The following is a 27232-nucleotide window of genomic DNA, read 5'->3' on the forward strand; positions in this document are numbered from 1 at the left end:
GGAAAGTACAGAGGAGGGCAACTAAGGCATCCAATTAAAACTGATGGGCAGTAGATTGAAAGACAATAGGAAGTACTTCATTACACAACAAGTCATTAAAATGTGGAATTCACTGCCGGAGGATGTGGTAACTGCCGTAGGCATCGACAGTTTTAAAAGGAGACCAGACAGATTCATGGAGGCAGGGCCGGATCGCCCACTAGGCAAACTAGGTGGTTGCCTAGGGCACGGGAGGAAGGTGTGCCAAATTGGGCTCCCCCACTCCCGGTGCCCATAACAGCCACCTAGTTTGCCTGCCTGCCTCCTCTGCCAATGCCTTCCCCGTGCCAGTGCTGCAACACAGTGGCGTGCTCCGTTCCCCCACCATCAGAGTGTGTCGCGGTTGGGCCCAACCGGCTTCGATGGAGGCAGTGCTTCCTTTGAAGCACACGCGGGAGAAAGCTTTGCTCCCCCTCACTACTGGTTCCAGGAAGGAGGGGGGAGAAACCTGCCTGGGGTGCCACACACCCTAGAGACAGCGCTGCGTGGAGGATAGATCTACTAGTGGCTACCAGCCATAGCAACTAAAGGGAACCTCCATATTCTGAGGCAGTCAACCTCTGGATCCCAGTGCCAGGAGGCAACATCTGCAGGAGGCCTCAGCCTCTATGCCCTGTTTGTTGACCCTCCAGAAGAACTGGTTGACTGCTGTGTGAGACAGGATGCTGGACTAGATGGGCTCTTCCTATTTGTCTATCGAGCACAGAGTTATCTTCTCTGACTGGCAGTGACGCTTTAATATTACTTGAGGTTCTAAGGGAAGATGCTGGAGATGAAGAAGACGACGACAGTGGATTTATATTCTGCCCTCCACCCTGAATCTCAGAGTCCCAGAGCGGCTTACAATCTCCTTTATCTTCCTCCCCCACAACAGATACCCTGTGAGGTGGGTGGGGCTGAGAGGGCTCTCACAGAAGCTGCCCTTTCAAGGAGAGTCTCAGAGCGGCTCACAATCTCCTTTACCTTCCTCCCCCACAACAGACACCCTGTGAGGTGGGTGGGGCTGAGAGGGCTCTCCCAGCAGCTGCCCTTTCAAGGACAATCTCTGCCAGAGCTATGGCGGACCCAAGGCCATTCCAGCAGGTGCAAGTGAAGGAGTGGGGAATCAAACTTGGTTCTCCCAGATATGAGTCCATGCACTTAACCACTATACCAAACTGGCTCTCGATGGGGCCTAGGAACATCTACGTGCAGAACAGGTGCTCCGTGACTTAGCCACAGCCTGTCTAAATGGGGAGAAAAATCCTCAAAAGAAGAAATTTTTTAAAACCAAAGTTCCAAAATCAAACAATAACCACCAAGCTATTTATTTAAATCAAAAGATCCATTAATAACAAAACCTCTGTCCTTCGAGAGTTTTTACTCGAACAGGACATGGACCTGGCTTGCGTGACCGAAACCTGGGTACGAGAGGGTGATACTGTAGCCCTCTCACAAACAGCTCCCCCGGGCTATTCGGTCTTCCACCAATCACAGACTAGCGGGCGGGGGGGGGGGGAGGAGTGGCGCTGTTCGATTAAGGTCAGTGCGAAAACGCCCTTGGAGTCTCAAAGCGGCTTAATCTCCTTCCCTTCCTCTCCCCACAACAGACACCCCACGAGGCAGGTGGGGCTGAGAGAGCTCTGTGACAACAGCTCTGAGAGACCCGTGACTGACCCAAAGTCACCCAGCAGCTGCACGCAGAGGACTCAAACCCAGTTCTCCAGATTAGAGTCCACCACTCTTAAATAAAATTATATATATATATAAATAAAATTTGGTATCTGTATTTCCCTCCAACCCCCCTCCCATGAAATTCAAGAGGACCAGAAGATCTGAGGAAACGAATCAGTGATTTAATAATGGAATACACAGTCGCCCGCCCCCCAGCGGCCGTTCAGTCAGCATAGCCCGTCTCTCCCTCGCTGGTGCTGTCATCGGAGACCACGTCATCTTGGCCACACGCAAAGCAGACCTCACCCATGTCTTCCCAGCACAGCCGGCAGTACACAGTGCCACAATCGGGGCCCGTGCAGAGGACCGAGTTCTGGGTTTCAGGCAGGCCACAGAGAATGCAACGCCGACGGAGAAAACGCTGCAGAGACGGGAACCATTGCCCCAGCCGGTCCACGAGGGGTTTTTCCTGCAAAAGAGAAGGGAGGGGCCCTCAGTGCCAGTCAGAGAAGGGCAGCTGAGAGGTTAGAGTGGCCATTCACCAGCTGCAAGAGGGGATTGGATCAACATATGGAGCAGAGGTCCATCAGTGGCTCTTAGCCACAGCATGTTGTTGGAACTCCCTGTCTGGGGCAGTGATGCTCTGTATTCTGGGTGCTTGAGGGGACACAATGGGAGGGCTTCTAGTGTCCTGGCCCCACTGATGGACCTACTGGTGACACCTGGATTTTGGCCGCTGTGTGACACAGAGTGTTGGATTGGATGGGCCACTGGCCTGATCCAGGATGGCTTTTCTTATGAAATCTGTGTTCACAATCGGGTCCTATAAAATTCGGCGCTCAGCTATGAAACTCAAGTTTCACAAAAGTGTATATTGCAAGGAGATGTAAATGGAGATCATCAAATGGAGGGCAGGAAGCAACTACGCGGCCCTGGACACAGCTCCAGCCAACAGCCCCCTTCCTCCAGTTTCCAGCTTTCACTACAGAAGCCAGGAAGCATCCAGGCAGCCCTCCATCCATCATGCCTGGACACAGCTCCAGGCATTCATCCCTTCTCCCTCCAGTTTCCAGCTTTCACTGCAGAAGCCAGGAAGCATCCAAGCATTCATCCCTTCTCCCTCCAGTTTCCAGCTTCCACTGCAGAAGCCAGGAAGCATCCAGGCATTCATCCCTTCTCCCTCCAGTCTCCAGTTTCCACTGCAGAAGCCAGGAAGCATCCAGGCATTCATCCCTTCTCCCTCCAGTTTCCAGCTTCCACTGCAGAAGCCAGGAAGCATCCAGGCATTCATCCCTTCTCCCTCCAGTTTCCAGCTTCCACTGCAGAAGCCAGGAAGCATCCAGGCATTCATCCCTTCTCCCTCCAGTTTCCAGCTTCCACTGCAGGAGCCAGGAAGCATCCAGGTATTCATCCCTTCTCCCTCCAGTTTCCAGCTTCCACTGCAGAAGCTAGGAAGCATCCAAGCAGCCCTCCATCCATCATGCCTGGACACAGCTCCAGCAAACAGCCCCCTTCCTCCAGTTTCCAGCTTCCACTGCAGAAGCCAGGAAGCATCCAGGCATTCATCCCTTCTCCCTCCAGTTTCCAGCTTCCACTGCAGAAGCCAGGAAGCATCCAGGCATTCATCCCTTCTCCCTCCAGTTTCCAGCTTCCACTGCAGAAGCCAGGAAGCATCCAGGCATTCATCCCTTCTCCCTCCAGTTTCCAGCTTCCACTGCAGAAGTCAGGAAGCATCCAGGCAGCCCCCCAGGCCTCATGCCCAGGGCCGTAGCCAGGATTTTAAAAGTCAGGGGGCTTTTTCAAAAAGTCAGGGGGCACCCTTTACTATCCATTGCGGGGCTTGCCGCTTCTCAGGGTAGAGGCAAAAGCTGGAGGCTCTGAAAGTGGCCACGTCAAGGCAGCCAACCCTAAAACGATGGAGTCAAGAAAAGACTGCACCTTGAGTGAAAGCAGGAGGGGTTTCCTTCCACCTCCCTCTCCCCCTACCCCGGCACTTTGCAGCCAGCGGCTCCATCTCTCCCCCCTCCCCTGCCCATTGCATATGGCTTCCTCCACTTCCCACTACTCCACTCTCTCCTCTCCACCTGCTGCTTTTGCTACTGCAGTACACTGTGTCCTATTCAGCCTTCCCAGCTCCGGCTGCCGCTATTGACACTTTAGCAGCTCAGCCATGGCGAGACAGAGAGAGACAGGGAGAGAGAGAGAGAGAGAGAGAGAGGGAGAAGCGGGCTGCCCCCTGGAAGTCAGGGGGCCCTGTCTGGAAGTCAGGGGGTAGTGCCCCACAGGCCCCCCTGTGGCTACGGCCTGCTCATGCCTGGACACAGCTCCAGCCAACAGCCCCTCTCCCTCCACCATCTAGTAGAGGTAGCCAGGAAGTAGGCAGTAGGCACCGATGTATTCATCCTGCCTGGATGCCCAAGGAGATATAAATCATTTCGCATTGTACATGCAGCCTTCTGGAGCCTGTTTTCTTCAGATTTCCTGTGCCTTGGCAAAAAAAAAAGTCCTCGTGCCAAGGTGAGCTATTAAGTTCTTTGTATCTCCCCACTTTGATCCCGTTTTCTTGAGACGACGTCTCAAAGCAAAGAGGTTGTCTTAATCCTGCGCTCAAAGAGTCCAGAAGCTCACTACAAAGGCAGGTAACGGCCTCCTTGTGTGCGGTGCCCTTAAGTCGCTTCTGAATGAACGCCCACTAAAACACCCTGTGGTTAACAGCTTTGTTCGAGTCCCGCAAACTGAGGGCTGCGGCCTCCGTGGCGGAGTCCATCAATCTCATCCACAGCCATCTTGTTGTTGTTCAGTCGCACAGTCGAGTCTGACTCTTTGCGACCCCACGGACCAAGTCACCCCAGGCCCTCCTGTCTTCCACCATCCTCCGAAATCTGCTCAAATTCGTGTTAGTTACGTCAGTAACGCTGTCCAGCCGTCTCATCTTTTGCCGCCCCCTTCTTCTTTTGCCTTCTGTCTTTCCCAGCATCAGGATCTTCTCCAGGGAGTGCTCCTTTCTCATTTGGGGGCCAGAGTATTTGAGCTTCAGCTTCAGCATCTGTGACCTTCCAGGGAACAGTCTGGGTTGATTTCCCTTAGGACTGACTGATTGGATCTTCTTGCAGTCCAAGGGACTCTCAAGAGTCTTCTCCAGCACCACAGCTCAAAAGCATCTATTCTTCTGCACTCAGCCTTCCTTATGGTCCAGCTCTCGCAGCCATACATTACTACTGGGAATACCATCGCTTTAACTATATGGACTTCTGTTGGCAGGGTGATGTCTCTGCTTTTTATTATACGGCCTAGGTTTGCCATAGCTGCCCTCCCAAGGAGGAAACATCTTTTAATTTCATAGCTACAGTCACCATCTGCAGTGATCTTGGATCCCAGAAATGTGAAGTCTATCACTGCTTCCATGTCTTCCCGTTCTATTTGCCAAGGAGTGATAGGGCCATGATCTTCGTTTTTTTTATGTTGAGTTTCAAGCCTACTTTTGTGCTCTCCTCTTTCGCCCTCAACAAGAGGTTCTTTAGGTTCTCTTCACTTAACAGGGATGCCAGCCTCCAGTTGGGACCTGAGGATTCCCCAGAATTATGGCTCTTCTCCAAACTACAGAGATCCCTTCCCCTGGAGAAAATGGCTGCTTTGATGGGTGGAGTCTAGCGCAGGACCCCACTGAGATCTCTGCCCTTCTCAGGCTCCATTCAGAAATCTCTCGAGGCAGGCGTGGCCAAACTTGCTTAACGTAAGAGCCACATAGAATAAATGTCAGATGTTAGAGAGCCACAAGACATGAACATCAGATGTTTGAGAGGAGGGAGGGAGGAAGGAAGGCAAAGAGATGGGGGATGGAGGGAGAGGTGGAAAGAAAGCAACTTTAACTTTAAATATATTCTCCAAGCCGCTGGCTGGCTTGGCTTGGAGAAGCGATTTAAAGAGGGAAATGCCTTCTCCAAGCTGGTCTGTGGGGGCTTTGAGAGCCACGCAATGTGAGTGAAAGAGCCACACGTGTCTCCCGGTCCCCAGTTCGGCCACCCCTGCTCTAGGAGTTTCTCATTATGAATCTGACAACCCTACCCTCGTCCCCTGTTGCTGGCTAGGGCAGGGCCTGGCGCTCCTACTCTTAAAAGACATACCTTTAAAGGGCATTTTTGGGAGGTCTGGACAGAGCTCCGGGCCTTCAATGGTCATCAAGTCTCAGCCAACTTACAGCAACTCTGTAAGGTTTTCAAGGCAAGAGACAAACAGAAGTGGATGGTGGCTCAGTGGTAGAACATCTGCTTGGTAAGCAGAAGGTCCCAGGTTCAATCCTTGGTATCTCCAACTAAAAAGGGTCCAGGCCAAGTAGGCGTGAAAAACCTCTGCTTGAGACCCTGGAGAGCCGCTGCCAGAGTAGACAATACCGACTTTGATGGACCCAGGGTCTGATTCAGTATAGGGCAGCTTCATATAAGTGGTTTGCCCTTGCCTTCTTCCAGGGCTGTAGCCAGGTTTTTAAAAGTCAGGGGGCACCCTTTCCAGTCTGCTGTGAGGTAGGGGCAAAAGCTGGAGGCTCTGAAAGCAGCCAAGGCAGACAACTGTGGAGTCAAGAAGGGATGGCACCTTGCGTGCAAGCAGGGGAGTTTCCTTCCACCTCCCTCTCCCCCGTCCTGATACGGCGGCCAGCAGTTCTATCCATCCCCCCCTTCTGACCCATTCCACATGGATTCCTCCACCTCCTGCTCCTCTGCCTTCCTCTTCTTCGCCTGCTGCTTTTGCTCTCCTGGCTCCAGTCAGGGGGCCCTGGCAGTGCCCCCACACGCCCCCCTGTGTAGGGTTGCCAGTCCCCAGGTGGGAAACACTAGAAATAAACCACTGCGTTTTTATGTTGCAAATAAATGCTTAAGCAATTTCCTTCATAATGATACAATTATATTATTATCAAAACTCATTAAATGTCCATAGAAAAATCAGAATGTTATTTCACACCACTCTTGTAAGGTAGTGCTTTCACAATCAAAGTACATTGTAGTTTCCAGTTTGCCCAATCCCCAGGTTGGGGCAGGGGATCCCCCGGTTTGGAGGCCCTCTCCCCACTTCAGAGTCATCAGAAAGCGGGGGGGGGGGGGGGGGAGAAAAATGTCTGCTGGGTACTGGAGAGCCAGTTTGGTGTGGAGAGCCAGTTTGGTGTAGTGGTTAAGTGTGCGGACTCTTATCTGGGAGAACCAGATTTGATTCCCCACGCCTCCACGCAGCTGCTGGAATGGCCTTGGGTCAGCCATAGATCTGGCAGAGGTTGTCCTTGAAAGGGCAGCTGCTGTGAGAGCCCTCTCCAGCCCCACCCACCTCACAGGGTGTCTGTTGTGGGGGAGGAAGGGAAAGGAGATTGTGAGCCGCTCTGAGACTCTTCGGAGTGGAGGGCGGAATACAAATCCAATATCTTCATCTACCTCACAGGGTGTCTGTTGTGGGGGAGGGAGATAAAGGAGATTGTGAGCTGCTCTGAGACTCTTCGGAGTGGAGGGCGGGATATAAATCCAATATCTTCATCTACCTCACAGGGTGTCTGTTGTGGGGGAGAAAGGGAAAGGAGATTGTGAGCCGCTCTGAGACTCTTCGGAGTGGAGGGCGGGATATAAATCCAATATCTTCATCTACCTCACAGGGTGTCTGTTGTGGGGGAGGAAGGGAAAGGAGATTGTGAGCCGCTCTGAGACTCTTTGGAGTGGAGGGCGGGATATAAATCCAATATCTTCATCTACCTCACAGGGTGTCTGTTGTGGGGGGGGGGGGGAGGAAGGTAAAGGAGATTGTGAGCCGCTCTGAGACTCTTCGGAGTGGAGGGCGGGATATAAATCCAATATCTTCATCTACCTCACAGGGTGTCTGTTGAGGGGGAGGAAGGGAAAGGAGATTGTGAGCCGCTCTGAGACTCTTCGGAGTGGAGGGCGGGATATAAATCCAATATCTTCTTCTTCTTATTATTATTATTCCCTATGGAGACCGATTAATGACCGTATAATGGAGAATTGATCTGCAGGTATCTGAGACTCTGGGCGGGGGGGGGGGGGGCTGTTGTTTGAGGTAGAGGCCACCATATTTTCAGCATAGCATCCAGTGCCTCTTCTCAAAACACCCGCCATGTTTCGAAACGATTGGACTGGGGGTTCCAATTCTGTGAGCCCCCAAAGAAGGTGCCCCTATCCGTCATTATTTCCAGTGGAGGGAAGACATTTAAAAGGTGTGCAGTCCCTTTAAATGGCCGGAACTCCCCTTGGAGTTCAGTCGTGCTTGTCACACCCTCGCTCTTGGCTCCACCCCCAATGTCTCCTGGCTCCACCCCCAAAGTCCCCAGATATCTCTTGAATTGGACTGTGGCTACAGGCCTGCCTGCTTCTGTAGAGCGGTCTGGATTTCTTCAGCAGTCTCCCATCCAAGTGGCCACCAGGGCCAACCCTGCTCAGTTTCTGAGATCTGATGAGATCGGGCTCACCTGGGCCATCCAGGTCAGGCCATAAAGATCAAGTCACTAGAAAATCAATTCTAAAAAAAAATGGGAGCCCTTCCTGAACTGGTAATTTAGTCCCTCCAGTGCCTCATCTTCATTAACCCATGAGGAATACCTTTCCTTTTTAGTCTTATGTTAAGTCGTTTAGAGTTAAAATATAACTAATGAAGCCTGGTTATAAAAAGGGGGGAGAATTCTTTTAATTGCTTCAATCAGGGATGTCAAACATGCAATTTGGGGGCCGAATCAGGCCCCCCCGAGCAACTGGCTGTCATATGCTTCCTTCTCCCTCTCTCTTGCTTCCTTCTGCATCACAGCTTGCTTTGCCAGGCTTGCTCAGTCGTACAGAAGCTCAGAGCAAAAACCTCTATTTTTCCACTGGCTGAGGCTCCTCCCTTGGGGAAGAACGGGGGGAGAGCTTGCTTTTGCCAGGCTCTCTCTCAATCACACAGCAGAGCTACTAAGCCAAGCCTCCCTTCGATTGGCTGAGGCTCATTTCCTGCCCCGTCCCCCGGGGAAGGAAGGAAAGAGCCAGAGCTTCCTTTGCCCAGTTCCCTCGATCCCATGGGAGAAATACAAAGAAAGCATCTTTAAAACCAATGAATGCTAACATTTTAAGCGTGTTTTAAGTTTTTAAAAAATGTATGTGTTTGTCTGCGTCTTTTACAAAGTTTCTATCTCTGCTATCTCATCTTAAATGGGTACACACATGGCCCGGCCCAACCCAACATGGCCTGGCCCAAGAAGATCTCATTTATGTCAGATCCGGCCCCCATGAGTTTGACACCGCTGGCTTAAATGGTCTTATTTGCTCAATTAGTTTGACTTATTACTCATTTAGCTAGATCCAAGTGGGCAGCCTTGTTGGTCCGAAGCAGTTGAACATAGAGTTGCCAAGTCCAGTTTAAGAAATATCTGGGGACTTTGGGGGTGGAGCCAGGAGACATTAGGGGTGGAGCCAAGATCAAGGCTGTGGCAAGCATAATTGAACTCCAAAGGGAGTTCTGGCTATCACATTTAAAGGGACGGCACACCTTTTCAATGCCTTCCTTCCATAGGAAATAATGAAGGATAGGGGCACCTTCTCTTGGGGCTCATAGAATTGGACCCCCTGGTCCAATCGTTTTGAAACTTGGGGGATATTTTGGGGAGAGGCACTAGATGCTGTACTGAAAATTTGGTGCCTCTACATCAAAAAACAGCACCCCCCCAGAGCCCCAGATATCCGTGGATCAATTCTCCATTATTTTCTATGGGAATAAATCTCCCTAGGGAATAACAGAGTTCCCAGCAGACATTTCCCTCCCCTCCCCCCGCTTTCTGACGACCCTGAAGCGGGGGGAGGGCCTCCAAACCGGGGGATCCCCTGCCCCCACCTGGGGATTGGCAACCCTAGTTGAACAAGGCAGGGGTCAAGTTACACCTTCAAGACAAACCAAATTCTATTGAGAACGTTAAGTTTTATTGAGAACAATACCTGATCCCCTCGTCTGATGAAGTGTGCTTAGAGAGCACACAAAAGCTTACGTTCTCAATAAAACTTGGTTGGTCTTAAAGGTGCAACTTGACTCCTGCTTTGTGATTACTCATTTGTAATGCACCCTATTCGGGCATAGAGTAGGCATTTGTTTCGATCGTATTTTGGCTTTGTTATGCTTTTGTTGTAAACCATTTCTTAACCAATAAACTGATTTATACTTTAAAAAAAAATAAACATCCAGCCCTAGAGAGTACTGAGATCTAGCTCCCAAAATCTGCTGAAAATCCCTGGGCCAAAGGAGGCCAAACTAAAAGCGACAAGGGAGCGGGCCTTCTCGACTACAGCACCCCACTGGTGGAACCAGCTCCCAGAAGAGGTGCGGGTCTTGGGGAGCCTTAATCAGTTCCGCCGGGCCTGCAAGACCATCCTCTTCCAGCTAGCCTTTTAAGGTGGAACCATTATATCATCGCCATGAAAACTATGGGCGTTTTCGCACTTACCTTAACCCGGAGCGCACTTACCTTAACCCGGAGCCAGTTTGGTGTAGTGGTTAAGTGTGCGGACTCTTATCTGGGAGAACCGGGTTTGATTCCCCACTCCTCCACTTGCACCTGCTGGAATGGCCTTGGGTCAGCCATAGCTCTGGCAGAGGTTGTCCTTGAAAGGGCAGCTGCTGTGAGAGCCCTCTCAGCCCCACCCACCTCACAGGGTCTCTGTTGTGAGGGAGGGAGATAAAGGAGATTGGGAGCCGCTCTGAGACTCTTCGGAGTGGAGGGCGGGATATAAATCCAATATCTTCTTCTTCTTCTTCTCTTCACCGCGCAGCGTCTGCGCGGATTTCGCACTAATTGCTCCGCAGAACCCAGAAGAGCTGCGAAGTCCCACGGCTTTTGCGTCGCAAATGTAAACCGCCAAAAACCAGTTTACATTTGCGACGCAGAAGCCGCGGGACTTTGCGGCTCTTCTGGGTTCTGCGGAGCAATTAGTGCGAAATCCGCGCAGACGCTGCGCGGTGAAGAGGGACATCGCTGCCGATTAAGGTAAGTGTGAAAACGCTCTATGTTTATACGCATATATCAAGACTGTAGCACCATATCATACTGTGGTTTTAAATTCTTAGTCTAAACCCTGTTTTAAATGTAATTGTATTTTTAAATGTTATGAATTTTATTGCTGTATTACTGTAGTGATGTATTTATGTCATGTAAGCCGCCCTGAGCCTGCTTCAGTGGGGAGAGCGGGATGTAAATTAAAATAATAATATTATTATTATTATTATTATTATTATTATTATTATTATTATTATTATTATTATTATTATTATTATTATTATTATTATTATTATATTTACAGAGACCCTGGAGGGTTTTCAAGGCAAGAGACCAACAGGTGGTCCGCCCTCGCCTGCCTCTGCAGCGTGAGCCGGGACGGCCTTGGTGGTCTCCCATACAAACATTAAACAGGGTCATCTCTGCTTAGCTTCCCAGAGATGGGGCCAGGCTGGGCCAGCCAGGTCAAGGCAGAAGAGCTGAACTCAGCCAAAGGGCTGGAGCAAGCGAGTCAACCCCTCGGGGGGCAAGTGAGAGAGACCCTTGCAAGTGCTGGGTTTGGCTGGCCATTTAGTAAACAGTCTCTGTGAGGAAGGGAGGGTCCGAGGCGGCTTCACGGAGCCAACAGGAAGCCCTGCCCTGGGGTCCCCGCGCGGCCAGAGGGGTGGGGAGCCGGAATGCAGTAAACAGAAAGGAGCAGGAAACCGGGGCGAGCCTCCTCGTAAAAAGGCCACAGGTTTGCATGCTGTCGTGGAATAAGATCGGTGTGTGAGACGACCTGTGGGGAATCCACATGGAGATGTGCAGGGGTCATTTTGAAAAAAGAAGGAAGGAAGGAAGGAAGGAAGGAAGGAAGGAAGGAAGGAAGGAAGGAAGGAAGGAAGGAAGGAAGGAAGGAAGGAAGGAAGGAAGGAGAAAGAAAGAAAGAAAGAAAGAAAGAAAGAAAGAAAGAAAGAAAGAAAGAAAGAAAGAAAGAAAGAAAGAAAGAAAGAAAGAAAGAAAGAAAGAAAGAAAGAAAGAAAGAAAGAAAGAAATATATTCTGCCCTCCACTCAGAGTCTCAGAGTGGCTCACAATCTCCTTTATCTTCCTCCTCCACAACAGACACCCTGTGAGGTAGGTGGGGCTGAGAGGACTCTCACAGAAGCTGCCCTTTCAAGGACAGAGTCTCAGAATGGCCTACAATCTCCTATATCTTCTTCCCCCACAACAGACACCCTGTGAGGAGGGTAGAGCTGAGAGGGCTCTCACAGCAGCTGACTTTTCAAGAAGAAGATGATATTGGATTTATATCCTACCCTCCATTCTGAAGAGTCTCAGAGCAGCTCGCAATCTCTTTTACCTTCCTCCCCCACAACAGACACCCTGTGAGGTGGGTGGGGCTGAGAGGGCTCTCACAGCAGCTGCCCTTTCAAGGACAACCTCTGCCAGAGCTCTGGCTCACCCAAGGCCATGCCAGCAGGTGCAAGTGGAGGAGTGGGGAATCAAACCCGGTTCTCCCAGATAAGAGTCCGTACACTTAACCGCTGCACCAGACTGGCTCTCATTTGCATCTGCCACACACCCCTGACATCGCCGGCAGGAATACTCAATTAAATCAGCTCAGCATCTACTTTAAAATTCTTCTTGAATTATAATTGTTCAAAGAAAACCTTCCTGCCGCCCTACTTTTTAAATTACTTCATAAGAACATAAGAACATAAGAGAAGCCATGTTAGATCAGGCCAATGGCCCATCCAGTCCAACATTCTGTGTCACACAGCGGCCAAATATATATATATATATATATATATATATATACACACACACACACACACACACACACTGTGGCTAATAGCCACTGATGGACCTCTGCTCCATATTTTTATCTAACCCCTTCTTGAAGGTGGCTATGCTTGTGGACGCCACCACCTCCTGTGGCAGTGAATTCCACATGTTAATCACCCTTTGGGTGAAGAAGTACTTCCTTTTATCCGTTTTAACCTGTCTGCTCAGCAATTTCATCGAATGCCCACGAGTTCTTGTATTGTGAGAAAGGGAGAAAAGTACTTCTTTCTCTACTTTCTCCATCCCATGCATTATCTTGTAAACTTCTATCATGTCACCCCTCAGTCGACGTTTCTCCAAGCTAAAGAGCCCTAAGCGTTTCAACCTTTCTTCATAGGGAAGGTGTTCCAGCCCTTTAATCATTTTAGTTGCCCTTTTCTGAACTTTCTCCAATGCTATAATATCCTTTTTGAGGTGCGGCGACCAGAACTGCACACAGTACTCCAAATGAGACCGCACCATCGATTTATACAGGGGCATTATGATACTGGCTGAATTGTTTTCAATTCCCTTCCTAATAATTCCCAGCATGGCGTTGGCCTTTTTTATTGCAAACGCACACTGTCTTGACATTTTCAGTGAATTATCTACCATGACCCCAAGATCTCTCTCTTGGTCTGTCTCTGCCAGTTCACACCCCATCAACTTGTATTTGTAGCTGGGATTCTTGGCCCCAATGTGCATTACTTTGCACTTGGCCACATTGAACCGCATCTGCCACGTTGACGCCCACTCACCCAGCCTCAACAGATCCCTTTGGAGTTCCTCACAATCCTCTCTGGTTCTCACCACCCTGAACAATTTAGTGTCATCCGCAAATTTGGCCACTTCACTGCTCACTCCCAACTCTAAATCATTTATGAACAAGTTAAAGAGGATGGGACCCAGTACCGAGCCCTGCGGCACCCCACTGCTTACCGTCCTCCACTGCGAAGACTGCCCATTTATACTCACTCTCTGCTTCCTATTACTCAGCCAGTTTTTGATCCACAAGAGGACCTGTCCTTTTACTCCATGACTCTCAAGCTTTCTAAGGAGCCTTTGATGAGGAACTTTATCAAAAGCTTTCTGGAAGTCAAGGTAAACAACATCTATCGGGTCTCCTTTGTCCACATGTTTGTTCACCCCCTCAAAGAAATGTAACAGGTTAGTGAGGCAAGATCTTCCCTTGCAGAACCCATGCTGAGTCTTCCTCAATAACCCGTGTTCATCAATGTGCCTACTCATTCTGTCCTTGATAATGGTTTCTACCAACTTTCCCGGTATTGAAGTCAGACTGACTGGCCTGTAATTTCCCGGATCTCCTCTGGAACCCTTTTTAAAGATGGGGGTGACATTTGCTACCTTCCAGTCCTCAGGAACGGAGGCAGATTTCAATGAAAGATTACAGATTTTTGTTAGAAGATCCACAAGTTCAACTTCCCCCTATGTGGCCACAATGGCATGATGAAGATTTCCATCTCTTTACATGTTTTGGTTATTTTCTCATGTTGGGGGGGCGGGGATATTAGAAAGGTTGTCAGATCTTAGAATTCAGCAAATCTCTCCCAGGGGGTTTGAACAATGGAGTCCAGACGCAAGTATTTGGGTGGGGTGGGGGGTAAGAAAGAGCGCAATAAAAATTTAGAGGTTCCAGAGCTCTGTTCCTGTGAGCTCCTGCCCAGAAGGAGGCCTGGGAACCTGCAAGCTTTCTTGTCAGGAGGGCAAGGAGAGCACAACTTCTGCAGACTAGGGTTGCCGAGTCCAACTCGGGAAGTATCTGGGGACTTTGGAGGTGAAGCCAGGAGACTTTGGGGGTTGAGCCAAGAGCAAGGGTGTGACAACCACAACTGCACGCCAAAGGAAGTTCCAGCCATTGCATTGAAAGGGACCTTTTAAATACCTTCGGTCCATTCGGAACAATGAAGGATAGGGCCATCTTCTTTTGGGGTTCATAGAACTGGACCCCCTCGTCCAATCTTTTTGAAACTTGGAGGGTGTTTTGAGAAGCGGCACTGGATGCTGTGCTGAACATTTGGTGCCTCTACCTCAAAAAAACAGCCCCTCCAGAGCCCCAGATACCCACAGATCAATTTTCCATCATATCCTATGGCAGGGGTGGCCAACGGTAGCTCTCCAGATGTTTTTTTGCCTACAGCTCCCATTAGCCCCAGCCATCAGCCATGCTAGCTGGGGCTGATGGGAGTTGTAGGCAAAAAACATCTGGAGAGCTACCGTCGGCTACCCCTGTCCTATTGGAATCGGTCTCCATAGGGAATAATGGAGTGCCCATCAGACATTTTCCTCCCCCCCCCTGCTTTCTTATGACCCTGAAGTGGGGGAGGGCCTCCAAACCGGGGGATCCCCTGCCCCCACCTAGGGATTGCAATCCCACTGCAGACGTTGCAACCAGGGCCTTTTTTGTAGGAAAAGCCCAGCAGGAACTCATTTTCATATTAGGCCACACCCCCTGATATCACCATTGTTTAGCATAGGGCATTTTTGTAGAAAAAGCCCAGCAGCTTATTTGCATATTAGGCCACACCCCCTGATGCAAAGCCAGTGGGAGCTGCGTTCCTGCTCAAAAAAAGCCCTGGCCGCAACTAAGCTTGCAGGGATCCTGAAAGCGTGTTGAGAACAACTGATGAGAGCACGCGTAGACCCCGGTTGGAAAAATTGAGCTGAGGGTGAGTTTGCATCCACAACTCTGTATTAAGGGGGATTAGATTTGGATATATATATTTATGTTATGTTATTAATAACAGCTCCGTGTAACATCAGGAGAAGGAGGCTGACGAAGGGATCGAAACCGTGAGGAGTCCTTTCATAAGCGGTTCCTTCCTTACTCTCTCCGCATCATTAGGAGTCGGGCATTGAGAAAAAAGCGTTTGCCCACAACCGAGTCTACTCGAAGGAAACCGATCTACAGGACTACTGAAAGCCTGTATGGGGAAATTCATATGCTGAAAGCTTAGTGTTCCTTAGTTTAGTTTTGCTTCAGTTTCATTTAAGCTTGCACTAAAATGTTTTCTTCAGGGGAGCCGATCTTTGCATTCACTACTGCCTGCTTCTCTTAGCTGCCAACGGCTGGAGACTAGGGTTGCCAAGTCCAATTCAAGAAATATCCGGGGACTTTGGGGGTGGAGCCAGGAGACATTGGGGGCGGAGCCTGGAACAAGGGTGTGACAAGCATAATTGAACTCCAAGGGAGTTCTGCCCATCACATTTAAAGGAGCAGCACACCTTTTTAAATGTCTTCCTTCCATAGGAAATAATGAAGGATAGGGGCACCTTCTTTTGGGGCTCATAGAATTGGACCCCCTGGTCCAATCGTTTTGAAACTTGGGGGGTACTTTGGGGAGAGGCACTAGATACTATACTGAAAATTTGGTGCATCTATCTCAAAAAACAGCTCCCCCAGAGCCCCCAAAACCTCCAGATCAATTCTCCATTATACCCTATGAGAATCAATCTCCACATAGGGAATAATGAAGTGCTCAGCAGATATTTCCCCCCCCCACCCCCGTTTCTGACGACTGAAGCGACGGATTGGCGTCTCTACTCACGAGTTGCTGCCAACTTCTTCAAAGTAACACAGACACACCATTCCAAGAGGAAGCCTTTCAATCGGAGACTGAAGCCTCCAAAGGCACATAATCCTCTTGGGGATGGGGCTTCCCCCGCCGGCCAGCTGACTGGGGGCGGGAAGTAGTCTGGGAAAGCGGAAGAACCCCCGCTGGGACCTGGGGATTGGCAAGCCTACCGGAGACTGAACCTGGGACTTTCTGCATGCCGAGCACAGGCTCTGCCACTGAGCCACGACCCGTCTGCTGCAATGCAACTCACCAGTCTCTTGTGCCGCCGCGATCTCTGGATGATGCGCTTGCGCTGCACCGTGATGAAGGCCACCCGCTGGCGAAGCATCTCATTGTAGAGAAAGAGGACGCGCTTCTTCTCCCGCTGCAAAGAAAGGGGGACCGGGTGAGAGAACATCGGGCTGTTTTTCTTAGCCCAGATCAGCCAACGCAGAGAGAAACACAGCATACCGGTAGGGTTGACCTTTTCTGTGGACCAAGGTTTGGGCACCTATAATATCAAGTAGGGCTTTTTTTGTAGCGGGGACTCATTTGCGTATTAGGCCTCACATCCCTGATGTAGCCAGTCATTCTGGAGTTTACAGGAAGACCTGTACTAAGAGTCCTGTAAGCTCTTGGGAGGATTCGCTACATAGGATGGGTGTGGCTTAATATGCAAAGGAGTCCCTGCTACAAAAAAAAAAAAAGCCCTGAGTATCAGCACGATCCGGATGGCTCAGGCTAGCCTGATCTCATCAGCTCATCCCTGCTTAATCCTTGGATGGGTGAGTGCCAAGGAAGTCCAAGGGTGTTAGGCAGAGATGGGCAACAGCCAACCACCTCTATTTAGCTCTTCCCTTGAAAACTCTATGGCCGGGGTTGCTGAACTTTGGCTCGGGAGTCACATGCGGCCCTTTCACACACATCGTGTGGCTCTCAAAGCCCTCACAGTGCTGTTGGACAGCTTCGGTTAGGCATTTGTCTCTTTAAATCACTTCTCCAAGTCAGCTGGCAGTTTGGAGAATGCATTTAAAGTTGCTTCCTTTCCATCTCTCCCTCTTCCTTTCCCCATCTATTCCCTTCCTCCCATCTTCCTTTCCCCATCAAATTTGCGGCAGAGGAGGAGCTTCCACGAGTCAGAAGGGAGCAGCGGTTCACGAAAGCTCACATACCCTCCCACCAACTTTGTTTGTCCTGAAGGTACTACTGGACGCTTGCTCATTTCTACTGCCCCACGCAGACTAACGCTGTTCTCCATCTTGATATATGTCAACTGGGAGTTGACAGCCCTTCCCACCCCCAATATCAGCCTGGCAGCTGCTGAAATAGAAAGTTCGTGGTCAGTGAACCAACAGATCTTCATCATATATTGAAAGGTACATTCATACAATGCAATAAATCCAGAATAACAATTAGAACCTCAAAAGGTAATAATTCCTGCATGCTGAGCTCCACCACCTATTTTTCTACAAAATGACCCCTGCTTACAGCTGCAATAGAAAGGCCTTGTCCCCAGATAGGGTTGCCAATCCCCAGGTGGGGGCAGGGGATCCCCCGGTTTGGAGGTCCTCCCCCTGCTTCAGGGTCATCAGAGAGCGGGGGTGGGGAGGGGAATTTCTGCCATAGGGTATAATGGAGAATTGATCTGCTTCCTGGGGCTCTGGGGGATCCTGTTTTCTGAGGCTGAGGCACCAAACTTGCAGCATAGCATCCAGTGCCTCTCTCCAAAATACCCTCCAAATTTCAAGAAGATTGGACCAGAAGATCTAATTATATGAGTCCCCGAAGAAGATGCCCCTATCCTTCATTATTTCCAATAGAGGGAAGGCATTTAAAAGGTGTGCGGTCCCTTTAAATGTGATGGCCAGAACTCCCTTTGGAGTTCAGTTCTGCTTGTCACATCCTTGTTCCTGGCTCCACCCCCCAAAGTCTCCTGGCACAACCCCAAAGTCTCCTGGCACAACCCCAAAGTCTCCTGGCTCCACCCCCAAAGTCTCCTGGCTCCACCCCCAAAGTCTCCTGGCACCACCCCAAAGTCTCCTGGCACCACCCCCAAAGTCTCCTGGCACCACCCCCAAAGTCTCCTGGCACCCCCCCAAAGTCTCATGGCTCCACCCCCAAAGTCTCCTGGCTCCACCCCCCAAAGTCTCCTGGCACCCCCAAAGTCTCCTGGCACCACCCCCAAAGTCTCCTGGCTCCACCCCCAAAGTCTCCTGGCACCACCCCCAAAGTCTCATGGCTCCACCCCCAAAGTCTCCTGGCACCACCCCAAAGTCTCCTGGCACCACCCCCAAAGTCTCATGGCACCACCCCCAAAGTCTCCTGGCTCCACCCCCGAAGTCTCCTGGCTCCACCCCCGAAGTCCCCAGATCTTTCTTAAATTGGTCTTGGCAACCCTAGGCCCAGACGCAGAGGCTGTCCCACTTCGGGGGTCTGCTGTAGGCCTGGTATCCTGACCTTGGGGAAATAGAAGGCACCGATGACCCTCCGCAGGCGGTAGACGTACACCTGGCTGACACACAGCAGGAACAAGGCGCCCATCAGGATGCCGCAGGACTGGTACTGCTCTATGGACATCCCTCGAGGTTCGGGCAAACACTCTGCAGGAGACAGAGGGGAAGGGAGGCGTGTTGCCAATCCCCAGGTGGGGGCAGGAGATCTCCCGGTTTGGAGGCCCTCCCCCCACTCCAGGGCCATCAGAAAGCGGGGGGCAGGAAATGTCTGCTGGGCACTCCATGATTCCCTATGGAGACCGATTCTCATGGAGTATAATGGAGATTGATCCGTGGGTATCTGGGGCTTGGGTGGGGGCTGTTTTTTGAGGTAGAGGCACCAAATTTTCAGCATAGCATCCAGTGCCTCTCCCCAAAATATCCTCCAAGTTTCAAAAGGACTGGACCAGGGAGTCCAATCCTATGAACTCCAAAAGACGGTGCCCCTATCCTTCAATATTTTCAAAGGAGGGAAGGCATTTAAAAACAGTGCGGTCCCTTTAAATGTGATGGCCAGAACTCCCTTTAGAGTTCAGTTGTGCTTGTCAAAGCCTTACTCCCAGCTCCATTCCCAAAGTCCCTAGATATTTCTTGAGTTGGAGCTGGCAACCCTAGAAGAGAGGCAGGTGGTGGGTTGGGGAGTCCCAGCGTTCAGGAGGGGGAATGAAAGCAGTCGGCCAGTCTTTTGGGCACCCTAGGCAAACTAGGATTTTGTCATAAGGCCTGCCAACCTGCAAGTGGGTACAAAGACTTAGAGAAGTCACAAAACAAGTCTGTCTGTTATATCCCGCTGAGCAGGGCTTTCTTTGTGGTGAAAACCCAGCAGGAACCTATTTGCATATTAGGCCACACCTCCTGACATCACCATTGTTTCACACAGAGCTTTTGGGGTAGAAAAAGCCCAGCAGAAACTCCTTTGCATATCAGCACACACGCCCCTGACGTCACCACTGATTCACACAGGCCTTTTTTGTAGAAAAAGCCCAACAGGAAATCATTTGCATATTAGGCCACACACCTCGACATAGGGCTTTTATTGTAGGGAAAGCCCAACAGGAACTCATTTGCATACTAAGCCACACCTCCTGATGTCACCATTGTTTCACGCGGGGCTTTTTTGGTAGCGAAAGCCCAGCAGGAACTCATTTGCATATTAAGCCACACACCCCTGACATCAAGCCAGCCGGAACTGCGTTCCTGTGCATGCCTGCTCCAAAAAAGCCCTGCTGCCGAAACCCCTCGCCTTACCTTCCCCTTCTTAGGCCCCACCCCCAAATCTCCCATAATTTCCACAACCCAGAGTCAGCAACCCTAATTCAGACCCTTAGTCCCCGCAGTTCCAGGAAAGTTAGAGCACTGCAGACAAAAACAATCCCTCGTGCTTGCAGGACTTGTCCTTCTGGAGCCGCCCGGCCTGCCCCTCCCCACTTACGCACATTGGAGGCCTCCATCGCCATCTCCGAGGAGGTATTCAAGGCCCCGATGGTGCTCCGGAGGAGTCGCGCCATCATTGTGTCCCCACCGACCTTCACTTCCAGGTGGTGGCTGCCTGCAGGGGGGGGGGGGGAGGGGTGATGTCATCACAGGAAAGAACCCCCCTCCCAAAAAAAACCTTATTCCAGAGAGCCTTTCTGCACAGGCAGTAGGGTTGTCCTCCATAAAACGGTTCACAAACATACTTGGACAAATGATTAAAGACTTGTGGTCCGTACTGCTGTGATTAGTAGGGATGCCAGCCTCCAGGTGGGAATGCAAAATAAAAAGAGGTTGCAGAGTGCGTTTTGCCAGCCAAATTTAGTGGGAAGTGGCAACCCAAATTAGTGACGCCATCAGGGGTCATTTCGTCAAAAAAGAGGTGCTGGAGCTCATTAGCACAACTCATTTGCATATGCCACACACCCCCTGACATCACCAGAAAGTGGACTAAATTATATCGGCTCAGCATCTACCTTACAAATGCTTCTTGAATTATAGTTGTCATAATGAAACCTTATCCCCATCATACTTTTAAAATTACTTTCTTTTATGTGGCCACAGTGGCATGAGGAAGATTTCCATCTCTCTGCTTTTGCATGTTTTGGTGATTTTCCCTTTTTTTTGGGATGGGGAAAATATTAGAAAGTTTGTCAGATCTTAGAGTTCAGCAAAATTCTCACAGGGGTTTGAACAATGGTGCCCAGAAGGAAGTATTTGGGGGAAGGGGTAAGAACGAAAGATCACAATGAAATGAGACCTGTTTAACTTCCAAAAATGACCGATTTCTCCAAAGGAACTGGTCTTTTTAGTCTGTAGATCGGGTGTAATTCCTTTAGTTTTAAAGGCTTTATTGATTTTCCATGAAAAGAAAAGGAAGGGGAATTAGAAATAGAATAAAAGTGAAAGATAGATAGATAAGCAAAGAAAACTGAGAAACAAAGGCAGTACTTTCTGCATGTTGCGATACCACTAACAAGACCACAGAGTATTTCAGTAACCTCAAAATAGAGTCAACATAACCAGTATTGTATGGCTATTATAAGATCACACCTGTACTTATCTAAATTGGATCAAGTTCACAATATATACCATAATACACCGCTGGAATTCACATCATCTAATTTCATTCAAAAACTCAGCCTGTGGTGTCCAACCAAGCATATACTGGCTTCCAATGTTTTCTTGCTTCTTCTTTGCATTTGCCGCCAAGGAATGAGGTGTAATTCCTGAAGAACTCTAGCCCCTACCTGGGGATTGGCAACCCTACCCCAAATGGGAATGTCTGGGTTAAATCAGGTCTCTGCCAACCAACCAATCAGGACTGCAGCAGCGTGTGGAAGTTTTCTGCTGTTCTGGAGAGACTGAGCCGCCGGGAAAGAGTCACCTGCCCACCTTCTCGATATTTGGCTGTCGTCCAAGGAACAGAAGCTATGTGGAACACGGGGAAGGTGGGGAGAAGCGAGCCTCCCTTCTGGGGCGGGAGAGAAGAGCCCAGTGCCACCGGCCAGGCACTTACTGCGGAAAGAATACTCCACAAAGGAATGGTGTCGGATGGCGCTGAATATGTTGTACAGCAAGTAGTCGAGGCAGAAAGCCAGCAGCAGGAAGATCAGCGATGGCAGGCAGCCCAGCAGCTCCGACATCTGGAAAAGAGGCGGGGTGGGAAAACGTGGAGCGGGACTGATAAGGAAAAGGGCAAACTCTGAAGGGGAGAAGGCTTAAAAAGTGGGTGGTACCAGGGGTGAAATTCTAGCAGGAACTCCTTTCGAGCAGGAACGCTCAGGAATGCAGTTCCGGCTGGCTTGGCATAAGGGGGTGTGGCCTAATATGCAAATGAGTTCCAGCTGGGCTTTTTCTGCCAAAAAAGCCCTGTGTGAAACAATGGTGTCTTTAGGGGATGTGGTCTAATATGCAAATAAGTTCCTGCTGGGCTCTTTCTGCAATAAAGCACTGTGTGAAACAATGGTGACGAAGTTCAGGGGATGTGGTCTAATATGCAAATGAGTTCCTGCTGGGCTTTTTCTGCAAAAACCACTGGGCAGTCCTAAATATAGATCCCCATCTGGCTTGCTACAAATTGATCGAGACAACGCTTGCTCAATGCGCGTCTAGGAGGACAGCCCCCTCCCACTCATGAACCCTCGGCATTGTGGGAGACCGGGTTGCCAACTCCAGAATGGGAATTCCCGGAGTTATAGGTGTGGAGCCTGGAGATCTCCCAGAGTTACAACTACGGACTACAGCGATCAGCTTCCCCAGAAAAAATGACCACTTTGGACTCTACGGCACTTGCCAAATCTCCCCCTCCCACTCCCCCACAAATCTCCCAGAATTTCCGCACTCAAATTGGCAACCCTACATCTGGCTTGGCTGGAAAGGGAACTCAGGATTTTGAAGGTAAATGGAAAGAACCCTGCCCAGCATAGGAGAGGGGGTTTGTGGCTTGTCACCCAAAAGGAAGAGAAGCTGCACCTTCTGAAATTACCCCACCCTTTGACATGCTGATAAAAGGCCTTGTCACCAATGTTTCCTGTAAGCCAGGGGTGGCCAAACTGTGGCTCAGGAGCCACATGTTGCTCTTTCACACATACTGTGTGGCTCTTGAAACCCCACTTCCCCATTGATCAGCAGCCTGGAGAATAAATTTAAAGTTAAAGCTGCTTTCTTTCCACCTCTCCCTCCCCCACCTATTTGCTTGCTTCCTTCCTTTCTGCTCTCAAACATCTGACGTTCATGTCTTGTGGCTCTCAAACATCTGACATTTATTCTATGTGACTCTTATGTTAAGCATATTTGGCCACCCCTGCTCTAAGTCATGGAGTCTTGTGAGCAAAAATTCTACTTTGTGAGCTCCTGGCATTAAAGTTGTGAGCGACTGCATAAATTCGTTTGCTCTGGGACTCTTTTTCCTGAGCTTAGACAAAAATCCATGTGCCAGAGGCCAAAAATCTGTGAGCTAACTCACACTAACTCAGCTTAGAGGGAACACCGCTTGTCACCAAACTCCCAACTTCCCCACCAGCTTCACAGGTCTTCACCTGCACATCCCATTGTTGGGATATTCGTTTAAAAATCAGAGGTGTGGAGTGGCAATAACTGGAGATAAGGCTTAAGCTTATCAAAAGAAATAAAGTTTACTAGAAAAACATCAGGAAAAGGTACTTGGGATAAAAGAAATATAACTTAGCTTACTAGCATGGCTAACTACGTCTCATCGCTACATGGCTACAGTGTATTACTCTTTGTCTGCTAGTTCTTGTTCCCAGAGAACATGGAGACAGGAAAAAGAGCAATTCAGCTTTGCATACAACATCAATACCGTTTTCGCACACAGCTTACCTCTCAGTCACAATCCTGTTCCCTCTGCAACGTCTGTCGGATTTCCCACCATCTGCGCCGGAGTTACAGGAAGTGCCGCGGCTTTTGCGTAGCAAACGTAAACTAGGTTTTAGCGGTTTACGCTTGCTATGCAAAAGCCACGGCGCTTCCTGTAACTTTGGCGTAGATGGTGGGAAATCCGACCAGACGCTGCGGAGGGAACAGGATTGTGACTGCGAGGTGAGCTGTGTGCGAAAACAGTTCAAAGCTTTTCACACCATAGGTGCTTTCTGACCAATACATTGTTTAGAATTTTCCCCAGCATAGAAGACTCAGTTCCCAATTGGGTTTAGGCTACAATACATCGTTTCCTCTTTCAGGTAAACAAACATTAACTCTGCAATAGTTGGAGTGTAAATAACTAGGATATACATGTCCTTTTGTGATTTACCTAGGTTTGCAGAAACACCATTTGGCAAGGAGCTTTATTATTACCTTCTATGGCTATCCAGACCAAATGGCGAAGTCACACTGGGTGTTTTCGCACTTACGTTTTACTGGCGCGACGACCCTCCTCACGCCGGCGGATCTGCAGTGATTTCGCACTAGAAGCGCCGGCGCAGCCCATTGCGCCGGCTACTTCCGTCGCTAAGCCAGCGCAAACGGAAACCGCCAAGAAGCTGGAAAACGTTTGCGCTGGCTTAGCGACGGAAGTAGCCGGCTCTTTGGGCTGCGCCGGCGCTTCTAGTGCGAAATCACTGCAGATCCGCCGGCGTGAGGAGGGTCGTCGCGCCAGTAAAACGTAAGTGCGAAAACACCCACTGTTTTATGTGATCATATGATCAGTTAGTTTGCCCTCTTAATCAACAAACTGCATGTATTCCAGCCATAATACCTGATCCCCTCATCTGATGAAATGTGCTTAGAGAGCACACGAAAGCTTATGTTCTAAATAAAACTTGGTTGGTCTTAAAGGTACCACTTGACTCCTGCTTTGTCCAACTGCTTCAGGCCAACACGGCTGCCCACCCGGATCTATCAGCTTGTATTCCAACACCCATCCACTCACCAGGTTCTTGGTCTCAGCCGGCTGGAACATGAGATGGTACGGATCGATATAGCTAGGACGCTCAGCCCGGCGCAAAGGAAGGAGAGTCCGTTTCTTCTGGAAAATGCCAGGGAAAAGACAGGAAAGGGCAGAGAGAGCAATCAATGGGAGTGACAGATAGGCTTACAACCCTCCACGTGGTCAAAACAACTGTGCAGCCAAACAACAAAGGTTATCTTGCAAAATTAGAAAGTCTCTTGCAAGATATTCAAAGTCTAAATCCACAATATAAGGAAAAGAAGATATTGGATTTATATCCCGCCCTCCACCCCGAAGAGTCTCAGAGCGGCTCACAATTTCCTTTATCTTCCTCCCCCACAGCAGACACCCTGTGAGGTAGATGAAGTTATTGGATTTATGTCCCACCCTCCACTCCGAAGACTCTCAGAGCGGCTCACAATCTCCTTTATCTTCCTCCCCCACAACAGACAGCCTGTGAGGTAGATGAAGATATTGGATTTATATCCCGCCCTCCACTCCGAAGAATCTCAGAGCGGCTCACAATCTCCTTTATCTTCCTCCCGCACAACAGACACCCTGTGAGGTAGATGAAGATATTAGATTTATATCCCGCCCTCCACTCCTAAGAGTCTCAGAGCGGCTCACAATCTCCTTTATCTTCCTCCCCCACAACAGACAGCCTGTGAGGTAGATGAAGATATTGGATTTATATCCCGCCCTCCACTCCGAAGAATCTCAGAGCGGCTCACAATCTCCTTTATCTTCCTCCCGCACAACAGACACCCTGTGAGGTAGATGAAGATATTGGATTTATATCCCGCCCTCCACTCCGAAGAGTCTCAGAGCGGCTCACAATCTCCTTTATCTTCCTCCCTCACAACAGACACCCTGTGAGGTGGGTGGGGCTGGAGAGGGCTCTCACAGCAGCTGCCCTTTCAAGGACAACCTCTGCCAGAGCTATGGCTGGCCCAAGGCCATTCCAGCAGCTGCAAGTGGAGGAGTGGGGAATCAAACCCGGTTCTCCCAGATAAGAGTCCGCACACTTAACCACACACCAAACTGGCTCTACCAAATTGTAACGAAGGTCAATAACATCAAATTGGGATCGTACAACATATCTTCACAAGTGCCAATAATAGTGTCAGAGATCAAGATGAAACTCTATACGAGACTCTCGCTTTCCAAAGTCCCTTGCTTTCAGGGCTTTTTTTGTAGAGAAAGCCCAGCAGGAACTCATTTGCATATTAGGTTACCCACCCCTGATGTCACCATTGTTTCACACAGGGCTTTTTGGTAGAAAAAGTCCTGCAGGGACTCATCTGCATATTAGGCCACACACCCTGACACCAAGCCAGCTGGAACTGCGTTCCTGTGCGTTTCTGCTCAAAAAAAGTCCAGCTTGCTTTCCAAAATAATTAGTTTTCATCCAGAAAAGCAATACTCAGACTCCTGCTTTTCTCTCTTTCAGCTGCCTTTGCTTTCTCCACCCTCCAGGTGCTGGCTGGAGATCTCCTGGGATTATAACTGATCTCCAGACAGCAGAGATTGGCCCCCCTGGAGAAAATGGCTGCTTTGGAAAGGGAACTCTATGGCATTGGACCTTGCTGAGGCTCCTCGCCTCCCTAAACCCCACACTCCCCAGGCTCCACCCCCGCGAATCTTCAGGAATTTTCCAACTTGGAGATGGCAAACTCTAGTGACAGATCCCTTACAACTTGGAGTCCAGCTGTCTCCTGGTACTTCAAACCTTTAGTCAGTTTGCTTTGGCTGTGCTTTATGAGTTCTGATCACCTCTCTCTAAAACAGGGGTGCCAAACATGTGGCCCAGGGGCCGAATCAGGCCCCCAGAGGGCTTCTATCAGGGCCCCAAGCAACTGGCTGTCATCTGCTTCCTTCTCCCCCTCTCTCTTGCTTCCTTTTGCATCACAGCAAAGCCTGCTCAATCGCTTAGGAGCTACAGAGCAAAACCTCTTTTCTCCATTGGCTGAGGCTCCTCCCTCAGGGACAGAAGGGGGGAAGGCAGAGTTTGCTTTGCCAGGTTCTCTCAAGAGCACAGCAGAGCTACTGAGCCAAGCCTCTCTTCTTTCTATTGGCTGAGGCTTCTCCCCATCCTGCTTCCCTGGGGAAGGAAGGAAAGAGCCAGAGCTTCCTTTGCCCAATTCCCTGGATCGTACAGGAGAGAAACAAAGAAGGCACCTTTAAGACCAATGAGTGCTAATGTTTTAAGCATGTTTCAAGGATTTTTTTTAAATCTTTGTGTTTGTCTGTGTCCTTTATAAAGTTTATATCTCTGCTACCTAATCTTAAATAGGTACACATGGCCCAGCCCAAGATGGGCCGGCCTGACAAGGTCTCATTTATGTCAGATTTGGCCCTTGTAACAAAATTAGTTCCACACCCCTGCTCTAAAATACATCGTCTCCCACTGAAGGGTAGGATCTAAATCTGCAATTCTTCTTCTTCTAAGGTTGGATTGTAGGGTTGCCAATCCCCAGGTGGGGGCAGGGGATCCCCCGGTTTGGAGGCCCTCCCCCCGCTTCAGGGTCGTCAGAAAGTGGGGGGAGGAGAGGGGAATGTCTGCTGGGAACTCTGTTATTTCCTATGGCGATTTATTCCCATAGAAAATAATGGAGAATTGATCCGCAGGTATCTGGGGCTCTGGGGGGCTGTTTTTTGAGGTAGAGGCACCAAATTTTCAGTACAGCATCTAGTGCCTCTCCCCAAAATATCCTCCAAGTTTCAAAATGATTGGACCAGGGGGTCCAATTCTATGAGCCTCAAAAGAAGGTGCCCATATCCTT

The 27232-nt window shown here is 49.8% G+C and overlaps 1 protein-coding gene across 1 annotated transcript in view; it reads right to left on the reverse strand.

Moving 5' to 3' along the window:
* Positions 1-1915: 1915 nt before the first annotated feature.
* The window catches only part of DCST1 (DC-STAMP domain containing 1), a 51346-nt gene continuing 26029 nt past the window's right edge, over positions 1916-27232 (reverse strand). Inside the window, exons 11-16 of the mRNA XM_060253138.1 lie at positions 24432-24527; positions 21561-21687; positions 20001-20117; positions 18534-18676; positions 16348-16461; positions 1916-2161 (exon numbers count right to left, since the gene is read on the reverse strand). Coding sequence (XP_060109121.1) covers positions 1916-2161; positions 16348-16461; positions 18534-18676; positions 20001-20117; positions 21561-21687; positions 24432-24527 — 843 coding nt within the window. The remainder of the gene's footprint in view (positions 2162-16347; positions 16462-18533; positions 18677-20000; positions 20118-21560; positions 21688-24431; positions 24528-27232) is intronic.

Source organism: Heteronotia binoei, chromosome 1, assembly GCF_032191835.1.
Source record: "Heteronotia binoei isolate CCM8104 ecotype False Entrance Well chromosome 1, APGP_CSIRO_Hbin_v1, whole genome shotgun sequence".
NCBI lineage: Eukaryota > Metazoa > Chordata > Lepidosauria > Squamata > Gekkonidae > Heteronotia > Heteronotia binoei.